Source organism: Bactrocera dorsalis, chromosome 4, assembly GCF_023373825.1.
Source record: "Bactrocera dorsalis isolate Fly_Bdor chromosome 4, ASM2337382v1, whole genome shotgun sequence".
In the NCBI taxonomy this organism is placed as follows: domain Eukaryota; kingdom Metazoa; phylum Arthropoda; class Insecta; order Diptera; family Tephritidae; genus Bactrocera; species Bactrocera dorsalis.
Genome location: NC_064306.1, coordinates 1,675,165 through 1,691,764, shown reverse-complemented (window position 1 = coordinate 1,691,764; position 16,600 = coordinate 1,675,165). Strand labels below are relative to the sequence as shown.

At 33.1% G+C, this 16,600-nt stretch overlaps 2 protein-coding genes across 3 annotated transcripts in view; both read left to right on the top strand.

The window, feature by feature from the left end:
• The window catches only part of LOC105226175 (carboxypeptidase D), a 30,935-nt gene extending 24,572 nt beyond the window's left edge, over positions 1-6,363 (top strand). For both annotated transcript variants that reach the window (XM_011204989.4, XM_011204990.4), the window contains exons 5-12: positions 435-540; positions 1,273-1,915; positions 1,989-2,398; positions 2,457-2,727; positions 2,785-3,008; positions 3,083-3,235; positions 3,302-4,374; positions 4,454-6,363. In XM_011204989.4, the coding sequence (XP_011203291.2) occupies positions 435-540; positions 1,273-1,915; positions 1,989-2,398; positions 2,457-2,727; positions 2,785-3,008; positions 3,083-3,235; positions 3,302-4,374; positions 4,454-4,590 (3,017 nt within the window). In that variant the 3' untranslated portion in view covers positions 4,591-6,363. The remainder of the gene's footprint in view (positions 1-434; positions 541-1,272; positions 1,916-1,988; positions 2,399-2,456; positions 2,728-2,784; positions 3,009-3,082; positions 3,236-3,301; positions 4,375-4,453) is intronic.
• Positions 6,364-7,605: 1,242 nt separating this feature from the next.
• The window catches only part of LOC105226176 (arginase-1), a 37,191-nt gene continuing 28,196 nt past the window's right edge, over positions 7,606-16,600 (top strand). Inside the window, exons 1-3 of the mRNA XM_049454419.1 lie at positions 7,606-8,440; positions 8,512-8,709; positions 9,859-10,045. Of these exons, the coding sequence (XP_049310376.1) occupies positions 8,224-8,440; positions 8,512-8,709; positions 9,859-10,045 (602 nt within the window). The 5' untranslated portion in view covers positions 7,606-8,223. The remainder of the gene's footprint in view (positions 8,441-8,511; positions 8,710-9,858; positions 10,046-16,600) is intronic.

Sequence of the window (16,600 nt, the reverse complement as noted above, 5' to 3'; positions counted from 1 at the left end):
TTATTTGTTGCCAAGTTGTGGCCAATTGCACATTTATTCAATTGTATTCTACATTAATAATGTATACTGCAACAAAATCATGCATGTTTTATTAATTTTATTTTTTTTTTTATTTATTTATTTTTTTTTTTTATTTATTTTATTTTATTATAATTTTAAATTTTTATTTTTTAGCAACCATTTAATTTTATGGTCTTCTACTTAAATTCCATGTCTTCGCTTCTTGTTTGCTACCTTTTTCCTATTATTTTTTTTTTTGCTTTGCTTGGCTCCATGTTTCAACATAATTTTGCATATATTAACAAAAATTTTTTATTTACACATCTCTCATACACAATCATATTCTCTCAAACCGAGCATCATAACATTATTCACTTTCTTTCTTTTTTACTTTCTTCTTCATCATCTACATTTGTTCTACTAATCTCTTTTAGGTGATTTCCGCAAAGTGAAAGTGGAACGGTCCAAAGCGCCTGCGAATGACGACGATTTCCTGACGCCAACCAAATTTGAGCATCACAACTTTACGGAAATGGAAAAGTTTGTATTAAAACATATTTAGTTTTAAACTTCTGAACCCAAACAGTTGAAAGGCACAAAAATTTTACAAGCGAAACAACGGGGAATCGTGAAAAAGTTTAATATATAGTTTATATTTAATGAAGCCTTTCAAAGCTTTTAGTCAATAATTTCAAAACTTAATCAAATCTATGTTTGAACGAAACTAATTCACGACATCATTTTGAGGTATTTTGTTTCTATTCAATGTAAATAACTATATAAATAAGTTTTTAAAAGCTTTAATATTATGGTAAGTATGTATTCTATCTACTGTTTCTGCAGACCTTTACGTTCATTAGCGTACTAGTCCTCTTAGGAGCTTTAATTTTATCATCTACTTGAATACCTCATACTTATGAAAAGGCTTAACCAACTTTTATGAATCTCAAAGCTTTTGTTTCACAAGCATCAGATCGTTCATGAAATTATAAGCGGCAACACAGGTTCAGGTAGTATATCATATACGAATGAGCTTTTTACTAGCAGTGATTATTTTTTAGAGAATTAATGATTTGTGTGAGATAGGTCCGCAGAGCTTTCATTTGTGGCACCGAAACTTTCAATGTAGAGTTGCAGACAGATTATGGAAGTTTAATTTCCCTTTTTAGAAACCTAACAGCTTAGTAATTCCATTTTGATCCATAAAACAACTGCTTGGGTTCTCAAAAAGCTTCCTATAAACAAGTTTTTGAATTTAATTACTTCCCCTAGATATTTACGTAACATTGCCGAGTCATACCCTAGCATAACCCGTCTTTATTCGATCGGTAAGAGTGTACAGCAACGTGATCTCTGGGTTATGGAGCTATTTGTCACACCGGGTCAACATATAGCCGGCGTACCGGAGTTTAAATATGTCGCCAATATGCATGGCAACGAAGTAGTCGGCAAAGAGATGTTATTACTGCTGACAAAGTACATGTGCGAACGCTATAGTGTCGACGGGCGCATCACGAAGTTGGTAAATACTACACGGATGCATTTTCTCTACAGCATGAATCCCGATGGCTATGAAATATCACACGAGGGTGATAAATCAAGCGGCAACGGGCGTGCTAATGCGAATAATATCGATTTGAACCGTAACTTTCCCGATCAATACGGCACAGACAAGTATAATGCGGTGACCGAACCGGAGGTGGCTGCAGTCATGAATTGGACGCTTTCGCTACCGTTTGTATTGTCGGCGAATCTACATGGCGGCTCATTGGTAGCCAATTATCCATTCGATGACAACGAAAACGATTTCAACGATCCAATTGCCCGTCTACGGATGGCAACGACAATGGGTCGAAAGCTTAATCCGACGGAGGATAACGAGTTATTTAAACATTTGGCTTCGGTGTACGCGGAGGTGAGTGTAAACAGCGGAGCCCATCCATGTTTTCGAAGCTTTTTTAATTTTTTATTAATTGATTGCTTTCTAGGCTCATCCTACAATGCATCTCGGCAACCCATGTCCCCTTTTCAAACACGAATACTTTCCTAATGGCATTGTGAATGGCGCCCAGTGGTATAGCGTGACGGGCGGCATGCAGGATTGGAATTATATACGCGCCGGCGTACTGGAACTGACACTCGAGTTGGGCTGCGACAAGTTTCCAATGGCCGAGGAGTTGATAAATTATTGGCACGACAACCGTGAGCCACTGCTGAAATTTATCGAGCAAGTACACTACGCCGTGCATGGTACGGTCCGCAGCTCTATCGGCTCGGCTATAGCGGGTGCGGCAGTCCGACTAGATGGGGCCAAACATGCCGGTTTTAGTGGTGTCAATGGCGATTACTGGAAGCTGGCCTTGCCAGGCAGACATAACATTACAATAATCGGAGATGGGTGAGTAAAAGAGTGTTAGTACCAGAGCGCATGAATTGCATCTTTCTCTATCGCACAGTTTTGCGCCATATCGCGAGGAAGTCGAAATACCAGAAGACACACGAGAGATGCGCCTGGATGTGATCTTGATGCGCGATGATCCACAGCATTGGTCTTCGGCCAATGATTTCCGTGTGATCGAGAATGTGGTGAAGACGCGCTATCACAGCAATCCAGAAATTCGACAACGTTTAGCTGAGTTCGAAACGCGCAGTGGTCAGATTGCGTCCTTTGGCTATGCAGAGAGCGAATTCGGTATCTACTATAACTCTATTAAGCTGACAGCCGATGTAAGTATTGCATTTTAAAGGTTTTTTGTTTACATAATTTTTAAATAACGCTTGCAGATCGGTGAACCTGAGGAGACAAAATATAAAATTCTCATTCTGAGTTCCTTCTTCGACACCACCTCGCCGCTGGGTCGTGAAATCACTATGAATATAGCGCGGCACATACGTGAGGGCTACAAAATACGCGATACCAGCACCTTGAACTTACTCGAAAAGAGTGTGCTATACCTATTACCGTTAACTGATAACTTCGATGTAATCTTCAATATGTATAACAGAAAGTGAGTATGGCAACTAACATAGATTGCACGGACAGATACATTCTATCTAACTCTCCCTGTCTTTCTCTTTACAGTAACTCGCTCTGTGATCCCGAACTAGGTAATGAGTTAGCTGATCGTTTGCTCAGTCCCGAAACGGAGAAGAAACGCGATTTACTTTTGCAGTTTTTAGATACCGAACGCTTCGATCTGGTGTTAACCTTTACTGCTGGCAGTTCAGATTTAACGTAAGCCTTTTCAGCTTAAACTAGGTTCCTACAAAATGATAACTATCCTCTGTCTCCATACAACAGTTACCCCAAAGGCGAACCAATCATCGAGAAGCTCGCACATTCCATTAAAGACAGCGAGTTCAGCACACCGCCACATCAATGCTCGCTCACCAGCACACGTTCCCTGCATCAGGCCACAACGGACCGACTTACAAATCTTCTTTACAAAATGTACAACATACCTCTCTTCAGCTTGGGGCTCTCCTGCTGTCGTATGCCCGTCCAATCGGAAATCGCCGGCATTTGGCGCAAAAATATCGACAGAATTAAGAACTTCCTACGCCTCATCGAAACCGGCGTAGAAGGTCTGGTGCACAACGATAAAGGTGAGCCGCTGCGCAACGCTTTCGTGCGTCTCATCGATCATCACCACGTCTACAATGTTACACGCAATGCGGCACGTTTCCAAATCATTCTGCCGCCTGGCGAATACGCTTTAGAAATTAGCGCGCCGCATTATGAGTCTGAGGTAAAACGTGTGCTAATCACACCACAACATGTCAACAACATGGGCGTGGTGAAATTGAACGCCTTTACACTGCTCACCGGTGTGAGCGAGGTGCATCGCTTGGGCGGCGACAATGCGGGCAGCGCAACTGCACTTAACACGCAGACAGCAACCATCTCCGGCTTCGTTCTGGACACCATCAATCACCCCGTGAAGCATGCAAAGGTTTCGATCGTAGCGCCACACACGCGCAACTATCTGCGCAATTTCACCGACAGTTTGGGCGCCTATAGCATAAGCGGTGTGCCGCTGGGCGAGATAACACTGAAGGTGGAGGCGCCGCGTCATGTGAGCACTGAGCGCGCGGTGCATGTAGAAGGTGGCGCAGTGCGCGGTGTCATTTTCCGTCTGAATGTCGACGAACATGTGTGGGGCATGCCACGTTGGCTGTTCATCTTGTTCGCCAGCATCATTATTATTGTGACCATGATACTCTGCTTCTTGTGCGTGCAATTCTTGTTGGCACGTCGCCATCGCGCCGACAAACGGTACTACAGCTTTTCGCTTCTCCCCCAGAAGGGAAAAGAACTGTTCGAGGATGATGGTGATGATGGCGAAACGGAACTGTTCCGCTCACCCATCAAAAGTGAGTTTCTAACAAAAAACTAAACACACTAGAGTGAGTTAAAGATTCTTTGCTAAATGTGTTTCTTTCGTTTCCACAGAAAGCATGTCCATAAAACCTTACTATGACGTCGAGGGACTCGAAATGGCGCACAGCGATGACGATGAAGACGATTTTCGAAATGATTTCAACGAGGATAGCGGTGAAGACGTAGTCATGTTGGATAAACGAAAATAAACTGTGATTAATAAAGAAAATAACGAAAACAACCACAACAACAACATGCTGATAGTAATTAGTACAAGCAGGAAAGACCACAAACCACATTGGCACAGCAAAGTACGTACTAACTCTGATTTACATGCTAAATTATAACTTAGATTTTATATACACATGTTAAACGTAGATAAATTTGCAAAAATTTGAAATATTTTCGCACAGAAAATTTAATAAATAAAATGTACGAAAAGTAATCATTTTACCAAAATACAATAATATTAAAAACAACTAATTTCAATAAATCTTCAAATTAAACAAGTGTTTTCTAATATTTTATAATTAATTTATTTTTAAATGCTAATATTTCCAATGATATTATTCTAACAATGTAACTAGTTTGTAAAATTGTGCAAAAATATACAACAAACAAATACATATGTAAAAGCAAAAAAAAAGTAAATATCAGTAATTCTAACTGCCAACCTCTGCAACCGAATCTCAACGAAAAGTTAACATTGAAATTTTTATAAAAAAAATCAGCTTTGTCAATGTATCCTGAATTCAGCTGTTTAAATTTTCAATTAAAATATTTAAAAAAAATTAAACCTGCTAGTGCTTTCATATTTGAAAAATTTTAGCTGCATTCATTGTATAAAAATAATAAAAAAAAAAATCATTTACCAAAAAAGACTGACGGTAAATTAGAGCATCAATTTTAATGTATAAATAAATTAAGCAATTGACAATTAATTCAATTTTATGCATGCACGCCAAAGTTTTTTCAAAATTTAGTTACTCATTTGCCAAACTTGCTTTGAAGTCTTTAAAATAAATTGAATTTAAAATGTAATATACTGTGAATGCTAACGACTTTTACACGCGCAAAAGTTTTGTTGGTAATAATGAAGTTATTGTTTTCCGTTTCTTCCGTTTTCTTTTTCTTTTCGTTTCTGTAAAGTATAAATTTTTTGTTTGACAGCTAAAACTAAAGCAAAAGTATATGCTATATGTATATATACATAAAAAATTAGGAAAAGTAAGAAAAAAAATGTTTTTGATATTTTTTCCTGGGAAGTTGCATTTTATTTTTATATACATATATTTGCATTTTTTTTCTAAATTTAGCAGCTTGAAACTAAAATTAGATAAAAATATATATATATTTTAAAATCAATTTCAACTTTTTCAAATATTATTTTTTTTTTAACAAAAAACTGTGTTTAATGTATCTTTTTTATAAATAAAAATTTCAATTGTTAAAATATATTATAAAATTGTCAAAATCTATAATTTTTGGGCATTTTAAAATGAACTTCATATTTCGTTAAAAAAATATGCATTAAAAATTTCAACTAATTAAAAATAAGTTAAATGTCCATTTGCAGATATGGTGTCACTTTATAATTTTCTTTAGTAATCATTCTAATCATATTTCCAGTGCAGCACACATTCCACAAAAGTTGTATATTTTTTCATGAAATTTTCTTTTACCATGCATACATTTTTTTAAAGAGTAGTTTAGTAGTTTGATGCTTTTTATGGTACTCATGAAAAATTAAAAAAATATATTTATACAATATATACACAATTAATATAATTTATATTATATCTCTATGCGTAGCGCGTGTTGAACACCAAAACTGTGCAATACATTAAGAAAGAATGGCAAATTTAAAAAAAAAAAGCGAATATATAAATCCATATGAATAATTTAAAAATATATATACATAAATGTAATCATACAACACACACGTACGCCTGTCAAGCCGTGAAAACAGCAAACAGTTGTATACAGTTACAATGAGTAAGCTTTAAAAAAAAAAATTATTTGCCAGATGCGCTTTAGAGTTTAAAAACGTTAAAATTAAGTACGTACATATGTACAAATGTATGTGTGCTCATGACAGTGCGCACACGTGGGAAATTTTATCAAACTCAATATGCTGCAGCCTGTAATTTAATTATTATTTTTTATTTAAAATATTTTAATAAAATTTACGCATATGTATTTATAAATGGATAAATAACTGAAATTATTTTCTCAAAATATTAAACAAGTGAAAGGAAAGTGTTAAAAAGCGATATAATGGGTAGTCGAAAAAGTCTTTTCGTATTTTGTCAGATAGATGTCGTTGCAGTCGTAAATCTCCAGTGCTATCAATCACGTTGTGAGGTGAGATTTTAAGCTTCATTTAATCAAAAAAAAAATTAAATAAATCTTGTTCGCTCGCTTTCGTTCCGAAAATTTCGGTTTACGCTGATGAAAGTTTTACACTGATGGAACAATGTCTAGCGGAAAAATGGCAAAAAGTGGTCGACCAAAATGGTACATTATTATTTTATTTACTTATTTATTTATTAGTATAAATAAAAAAATAAGTAGAAGTATGATTAGAAATACGAAAAGGCTTTTTCGACCACCCAATATTAAAGGTTTTAAATGACCACTCCTAGCGTCATGTCTACCTTACTCATTTGCCGCTAGTCAGCGATAAAACTCCGTTCGAAAAGTGGGAGTTTTATAATTTTTTTAAATTAAATTTAGACTTTTGTATGCTTGAGAGTGCACCTTTATTTAAATATACTCGCTGAGATGACAGCGTAAATGTTGTTTCTTAAATTACCGAGGACAATTTGCGCTTGTGTGTATGTATGTAGTTAGGGTATATGTGCTGCTTAGCGAGATTAGCGGCTAAATGACAAATGATGCGAAGCAAAGCAAATAATTGAGGAGAAAAACAAAATATTTGAAATTATTTTTAGAAAGTGTATAAAGAAGTAACAAAATAAGTAATGAATTACTTATTGTAAGGCTACAAAGTATGGAAAAGTGAGGTAAACTCCTGAAACACTCCCCTTGTAGCGTTAATTTAGAAACAAATATACGTACATGTACTCACACACAATACTTGGTTTATAATCTTACATTTCCTGGTATGAAAGACACGAACACCTATACTAACATGTTTGTACTTATACATATATGCTTATCAGCAAAAAAGCATCCTAGCTGTTCCATTCGTCGGACATTAGATTTGCGTTCAAAGGTTATCGGCGCTCTCGTGCTCGCGCGTTATCTTCTGCGCTTCACTTGCGTTAGATAACTGTCTTTCGAGTAGCAGCTTCGCTTTGGCAGATTCTACGACACGCGGTGCTTACAAGTCTCGCCATTCGCGCACTGTTTGTCACACTAATCGGCAGCTTCGAGATTATTGCAGCCAGCAACACTCAATTTTGTTGTCTTGCCATTTTGCTCACTATCGTCAATAATAATATTGTTTGTGTACAAAAAGCCAAAAACCTAAAATAAATAAAAGCGCAAAAAAAAAAAAGAAGAACGCTTTGAATCGCCATAAATAAACGCGTTCGCTTAAGTTCTTGCCCCCAAGTGCCGCTAATCTACTTATTGTAAACAGAATTGAGTGCGTTTGGCGTGTTATCAGTGGTATTTTTCCCTTTTCAAGCAGAAAAAAGTGGCAGAAACTAAAAAATAAAAGTTCAACGCGAATTTCCAACTTTTCCTCGAGTGCGCGCCGTCTTTGGACAGCAGTTTGGGTCGCGCAGAAGCGAAACGTAGTACCGCGTCGTGTGCACCCAATTCCTTAAGTCTTAACGCATAACTATACTTCGTAAGTGAAACCGCGCAGCGCCATGTTGAAACGTTGTGCCACGCTCGTCACGTGCCAATTGCAGCAACCACGCTGTCGTTACAGCAGCGGCGCCAGCAACGCCGAGGGCGATGCCAAAGCGCGTCTGGGCATTATTGGTGTGCCCTTCTCGAAGGGTCAGGGCAAGGGCGGTGTGGAAAAAGCACCCGCGCTGCTGCGCGAGCATGGGTTAGTGCCGCTACTCGAACAGGTGTCCTGCGGTAAGCAGCTGTATATGAAACGTGTGTTTGTGGACGAGTGTGATTATTTTCCAATTGCTTCATCACGATAGGGCAACTAGAGGTACACGACTATGGCGATCTGCAATTCGGCGTGGACCCCATACCAACGGAGGCGCCGGAATATAGTAAAATTAAAAATTATGGTGAATTTATGGGCTGCAACAAGGCGCTGATCCGCAAAGTGCAGCAGCTGTTGCAGGAGAACGATCAGTTCCTGACGATCGGTGGCGATCATGCAATTGGGTTTGGTAAGCAAACTGCAAAATATGCAAACTTATAAATCCCAATTTTTAGGTTTTAAATGCAGAATTCCATTATATAAAAATAATAAAAATCAAATGTTTATGGGTAATTAAAATTAAATTAAATAAAAATAATTATTCAAAATTAGAAAATTATATTTACAAATTATTAAAAAAATATATACAATGTATTAAAAACTAAAGTAAAAGAATTAAAAATTTCAATTCAAAAAAAGTATTTTTAAAAATAAAATTACATTTAAATATATTTTTATTAATAGATAGTCACTACAGAGCTGAGAACAACAAATAAAAGAATTAAAAAAAAAAAAACATTTAAAAAAAATATAAAATATATTTAAAATTTTTTCTAATTTTTTTTAATTAAAAAAAACTTTTTTAAAAAACTGAATTATATTTAAATATATTTTTATTAATAGATAGTCACTACAAAGCTGAGAAATCAAACTGCGAAACATTAGCTGCAATTGAATTAAGTATAAGCAAACAGCAGCAGCAACAAATAATTTCTATAGTAAACAAAAATTTTCAATTCATCCTCACTTTTCATTCAAATAATTAATTTCGACAAAAATAATTTCTATTTTACACAAAAATTTTCAATTCATCCTCACTTTTCATTGAAATAATTTATTTCCCCATTTTCCGTCGATATTTAATACATTCCATGCATTTAACTGCAAATCGTTAAAAATCGCATGCGATTTTTTTGCCTGCCATAAACGACAAAATTTTTTTTCGTTAAAACACGTCAAATCACTTATTACGAGGCTACCATCAGTTGTAGGGAGCATTAGCAAAATTTTTGTAAAAAATCGCATGCGATTTTCCAGGTCGCATGCGAGAAATCAAATTTCGTCGCTAAAATGTGACATGCCGCATTTCACCAGGCACCCAGAAATCACAGCAAGCGAACGCGCACATTCGTGCGCAAAAAGTGTTGCATACTTTAAGGCGCATATTGGGCAGTACAGTCGAGGCGACTTATATGATGCCAGTAAACGTTAATTATGTACTGCAGACATTTAATTGCAATTTAAACGCTTAAAATTTACTTTTTTCTTTGTTTTTCGTTGCGTATTTATTATTTATGCTGTTTGTATTAAATTTCGCTCTGCTATAAATATTATTTAGGCTCCGTTGCCGGACATTTGCAACACACGCCCAATCTTTCGCTAGTTTGGGTGGACGCCCACGCCGATATCAACCTGCACAATACCTCGGAGTCTGGCAATATACACGGCATGCCCGTCTCCTTTCTGCTCAAGGAATTACGCGTCTTTTGGCAGCATGCGAAGCTCGAACAAACGGCACCGGTTTGGTAAGTCAAAATGAACCTAAATTTTGCTCAATTAATACTTACTTGATATATGTATGTAGCATATTAAGACGCATTTGTTTATTGCGCGCGCAGTTTACTAAACTATAATTCCTTATCAGCTGCGGCGATAAGACCTGTTTTAAAAAAAGTTTAAAAACAAAGAAAACTATTTTTGTTTTATTTTCACTGTGTTTATTCGCTTGACTATCATTTTCTGAAAATAAAAATACTATATGTTCAAAAATATTGTATGAATGGCTGCTGAAAGTGGGGAAGAAGAGGAACATGTGAATGTTGTTATTTTAATGCAAAAACAAATGCTTCCTAGTGACTCTCTGCACTAAAGCTACGACTGGTGTGCAATTTTTGGTGCTTTACACACACATCCAAGTTGTTGTTGCGGAAGAATAATATATTCTTTGAACAATATTGTAGAATAAACGGGAGTAACATGTCTCTGATCGATCAATTGTAGGTCGCTCTGTTAAGCGAAGCCGCTCGTCTCTCCGGTAATATTTTTTTAAACATTGAAATATTGAGTTCGGCGTTTTTTTCTAATTTTCTTAGCTTACAAATTACAGAAGGAAATTTATGAGACATTTTCAATTTATTAGTAACTTTTAAGCGATTTTTACCATATAACTAGTATTTTATAAAAACATTTACTATAAATATATCACAAATTTTTGGAATTTCATACTTTGTACGTCGCACGTTACATGCGCAGTCTTATCAGAAATGTACACAAATACATAAATATTAACACTTAACGCTATTTGTACTTGTTTAGTGATACATATTATTTAATTGGAAGCTATTTGATTTCATAATCTTTCTTTTTCTATGTAAATATTACTACAGCTCAAGAATACTTTGGAAAGAAATTGAAAAGTTAAATGAACATAATAAATATTATTATCATTAAAAATAAAATAAAAAACATAATAAATTTCAGTACTTATGAATAATAAATTTTTGTATGCAAAAATAAAAATAATAATTTTTTTTAAACAAAAAAATAAAGATAAAATTATATTATTATTGAAGTTTTGGTTACGAAAAATAGTACAAATTAAATTAATTATCATGTATGTAAAAATGTTTAAAATAGTGCTATGAAAAAAAATAAATAAATAATACAAAAAATATTAAAAAAAATTAAAATTTGCTCATTTACTGAAAATACCTACAATAAGTGAGGTTTTATAAATTGAAATTGCTAAAATATATATAAAAGGCCATGAACATAATAACAAAAAAAATAAATTTTAAAATATAACAATTCAACACACATAATATTAATAATAAAAAATACCAATAATTAACAAAAACATATGCAAAAATAAAAGAATTTTTAAATATATTAAAATTAAAAAAATATCAATAATTAAAAAAAAAATATTTAAAAAAACACTTATTAATAAAAGAAAATTAGTAATTAAAAAATATTAACTGTATTAAAATTTGTTTGGTAAATAAGTTAAGCAATATTTGCCATAAAATATGTATGTATATAGTATATCCATTAATAAATAATATCAAAATTTTTACTAATAAGGGCGCATTTAAATAAAAAATATAACGAAATATGCGATATGAAAAGAATTTTCTTTAAATTAAATATAAAATTATTGCAGAATTTGTTTTTCTTAAGCTGGCTGCAATTTAGACAACACAAATAAAATATATTTGTACATAACTAAATATTATTTACTTCTTAAAACACAATATTAAACAAAAAAGAAACGCGCAATAAAAAATCCCATAAAAAAAACATAAAAATAAACTCTATATACATATTTTCGATAATTTGCGCGAAATATAAAATAAAAACTGAACTAACCTAAAAAAAACAAAAATGTCCTCGCCCAAACGTGCCGAGACGAATGCTGACGAAAAATAACGAAATAATTATTTTCGCCTAAAAATCAAGTAACGGGTGATTTTTTTGAGGTTAGGATTTTCATGCATTAGTATTTGACAGATCACGTGGGATTTCAGACATGGTGTCAAAGAGAAAGATGCTCAGTATGCTTTGACATTTCATCATGAATAGACTTACTAACGAGCAACGCTTGCAAATCATTGAATTTTATTACCAAAATCAGTGTTCGGTTCGAAATGTGTTTCGCGACAAATTTTGTTCAGCGATGAGGCTCATTTCTGGTTGAATGGCTACGTAAATAAGCAAAATTGCCGCATTTGGGGTGAAGAGCAACCAGAAGCCGTTCAAGAACTGCCCATGCATCCCGAAAAATGCACTGTTTGGTGTGGTTTGTACGCTGGTGGAATCATTGGACCGTATTTTTTCAAAGATGCTGTTGGACGCAACGTTACGGTGAATGGCGATCGCTATCGTTCGATGCTAACAAACTTTTTGTTGCCAAAAATGGAAGAACTGAACTTGGTTGACATGTGGTTTCAACAAGATGGCGCTACATGCCACACAGCTCGCGATTCTATGGCCATTTTGAGGGAAAACTTCGGACAACAATTCATCTCAAGAAATGGACCCGTAAGTTGGCCACCAAGATCATGCGATTTAACGCCTTTAGACTATTTGTGGGGCTACGTCAAGTCTAAAGTCTACAGAAATAAGCCAGCAACTATTCCAGCTTTGGAAGACAACATTTCCGAAGAAATTCGGGCTATTCCGGCCGAAATGCTCGAAAAAGTTTCCCAAAATTGGACTTTCCGAATGGACCACCTAAGACGCAGCCGCGGTCAACATTTAAATGAAATTATCTTCAAAAAGTAAATGTCATGAACCAATCTAACGTTTCAAATAAAGAAATGAATTATTTTCGCCTAAAAATCACCCTTTACAATTCACGCATAAAATAAGTCACACTATAAATATAATAATTAATTATATAGTACAATGTCAATTAAAGAAGTCTAACGAATCGAAATAATACAATTATATATCTTGTGCTTAAAAATACATAGTTAGCTAGGAGCATAACTTAAAAGCTTTAAACTGTTTGCGAAAAAAAATACTTCTGCTCTCATTCGGGTGCTGCCAAATAAACAAAAATCGTTTGCTAGAACTAATAACGAAGAAATATTATTATTATTATTATTTTGTAAAGACGAAAAATGCGACGGTCTTGCGCCAATGCCGTTGTCGGTGTGGTAAAATCAGAAATTTGAAAATCTTTTAAATTTCAGCGTATGCACTGGCATAGTTTCGAAATTTTTAAATATACATTTAAAGTTTTAATCGTTTTTTTGTGTAATTTAGCAATCAACAACTATTGTACTGAAGTGTTATTTAGTTTTGTTCGAATGTTAGCGCTTTTTAAACGCATTCTAACCTGGCATCCGTCTCAAGCTTTTAAGCCATTAATTACAATAATAAGTATAATGATGTAGCATATTCAACTTAAAATTACAAGTTAGATAAAATGTACAAAGAGAAAAATGGTTACAATGGTTATTCGTGTATCTAGAAATGAAATATATGCAGATACAAAATTAATTGAAATTTTTACATTAATGCAGAGCCGAAATACGTGCGCATACGATAACTGGAAAAAAGGATTATGCAAACATTTTTTCAATTCTTCAAATTATTCAATTTTTAATATCTTCCTAAATCATTTTTTTTTTTTAGTAATATCGGCTCTACATTGAACGTCACGACTCTCTGGTTGTTAGGTTGGCGATAAGTGATAGATGAATGGTTGGTTATGCTTGTCTTATTTTTGCTATTGTTTTTATGCTTTGCAATGTTTTCATACCTTCATTGACAGAGAAAAAATTATAAACAAGTCTTACAATTGCTTACAAAAATTATACACTAAATTTTTAAATAAAAATTTCGTTTACTAAAATATAATAATACAATGATAATTAATAATAATAATCAAATACTTTGTACGTGAGCGGTTGGCGTTCAAGAAGTTCAAATAATCTGGGATACATATTTTTTATTTTTATTTATATTTTTTTACTGTGAAAATTAGCACACAAACACCTGTAAATAAACAAATCAGAATTAAATTAAAAATATTACAATACAATGTTTTGCAAAATGTACTTCTAAGTAATAAATCAGTTGAATAGAAGAATACAAATACAAACCGAGCGTTTATTTTTGACTCATTAACGGTTATAACGGTTGACTGATTTTCAGAAAAACGAAAAAGTTTGGTAATTGGCATTTCGGTAAACAAAACAGTGTTGATATCGTTATTTTTAATTTTTTTTTATTTTTGTTTATGTTTTTGCTTTTGGGTTACTATTTGGTACGGCGCACATCCAAAAATGAACCAATAATGGGTGTTGTTGTTGTAAGTTATACGCAACGAAATTCATAGGGAGAGAAAATCAAACTATAAATAAAGAGCTGTATAATTCATACAAGTCATAAGCCAATTAAAGAAATGTGATATACTAATTTTTCAAAATATGAAAAATTATAATAACTTATAAAGTTTACTTACCGAAAAATATACACAATACAGTTATACAATATACGGTTACATTTACAAAACTAGACTCAACAAATGCGTGAAAACGTAGGAAAATACCGCTGTAATTTTTTCTTTGTCAAGTTCCTTTTTTTGTGAAATTAGCGAAGTAGTGACAGAGCTGCAAAACCGAAAATATTGGCCTAAAATTTACACTATACAAACAAAGATACAAGAACTTGCTGTCGGCATTAGACGCGATACAAATAAGTACAAGAACCAATAAGTGAAAAAAATATCTTAGCCATGGGGTGTTGTAGTCGATATAACTGGTGTATACAATATACGAACAAAATATGGTCAACACGAATGCAGTTGATAGAAAAAACACAAGAAACTTGAGCGCCGACTAATTCTTCGCAACATTTTATATACACGCATTCATTTTAGCAGGTTAAATAAAATAACTATTATATATTAAGGAAGAAATAAAATCTACGTATTGAAAAAAATCGCTTTAAAAATTGTTTAACCCATCAGTGACTTGTGAAAAATTAGGTATCCAAAAATACAACAAGGTTTCAAAGAGCCATTAATAAGCTTGGACCACCGTAATAAAAAAATGGAAATTAAACGCATTACTCGCTTTCTTATATAACCAGTCGACAAATATTAACGTTTTTGTCCTAATTGCTTGTATATTGACTAAAATGGCACATATTTATTTATTTATTTATTATTATAAATGAAAAAAAAGTTAAAAATTGATTAGAAATACGAAAAGAGTTTTTCGATTACCCAAAATTTTGGAAATTTTGATTTTTAATTTCAAATTTATTATTGTATGTATATACATATAAAAAATAAGTTACAATTTGATTAGAAACACGAAAAGACTTTTTCGACTACCCAAAATTTTGAAAATTTTTGATTTCGAATTTCAAAATGGATTTTAATAAACTTATATTCGTATCTCATTTAAAATATAATGTTTAAAACAAGTAATTAATTAATTAAATATTTATAATGAATCATAAAAAATTAATGAAAAATTATTTGTTTTCATTTTAAAAGTAAAATATAGATAAATCGTCTAAAAACAAGCTTTATCTATCTAACGTGGTTTAACGTTGCAATTTTTTTAAATGCCAGTAATGTGTTAATTTTCTCATTCTAGTAAAATCAAAAGTTGTTCGAAATAAGTATGGAAAATTAGATTCTAAAAAAAATTCAAGTAAACTGCCTCCAAATTATAATAGTTTTATTATACGATCTTGACAAAACCCGAAATAAATTGCTACCGAGGAATTTGATATAAAAACAAAATACCGACTGTTTTTGCAGAGACTCACACAGGGGGTATTACTTAAAAAAGAACCAATGAGCTGAAAACCACAAAGCGAAGCAACCTAAAAGTAAAAAATCACTAGCGAATTCATTTTAGGTACGCTGCTGACAACTTTAACAATGCTATCAAAGGAAAAGTTAGAGTAAACTAAAATCCAAATTCATACACAAAACAACTGAAGTCAAGAAAATGTGATTCACATATCTAAAACAAAAAAAAAAAAATAGTTCAGAAAACTTAACTAAAACGAAAGAAATGAAAATGAGAGTAATTGTGAAATCAACCGTGTATACAAACAAAGAAATTCAGAGTAAAAGAAGAAAACGAAATTAATCCAAACCACACAATTTCAAAAAATCGCAGTCGTACGAAACAAAAGTGCTGGACGCCTACAACACAACGGCTGCATACAAACTTAGAAGAGAACAACACAAAAGTAAACAGAAATATTAAACAGAAACCCAATTTAATGGAAAAAATGCGCAGAAACCGAAATCATGGCAGCCTGAAAGGTGTAGTTGTAAAAAAAATAAAATACATTAAATATAATACAAATAAATGGAAAGAAAAAAAATAAGACAACGCTGCATCGAAACAAATGCAACCACAAATGTGTAGTTTTTTGAAAAAAAGTAATAAATAAAAAAATATTTAAAAAAAATATTAAAAATTACAAGAGTAAAAGAAATATTGAAAACGGAGCTACGTCGAAACTAATACCGGAGTGAAAATACATTGGAAATATCACTTGTAATATTTGTTGTTAAAATAAATGAAGAAAAACTCATAATC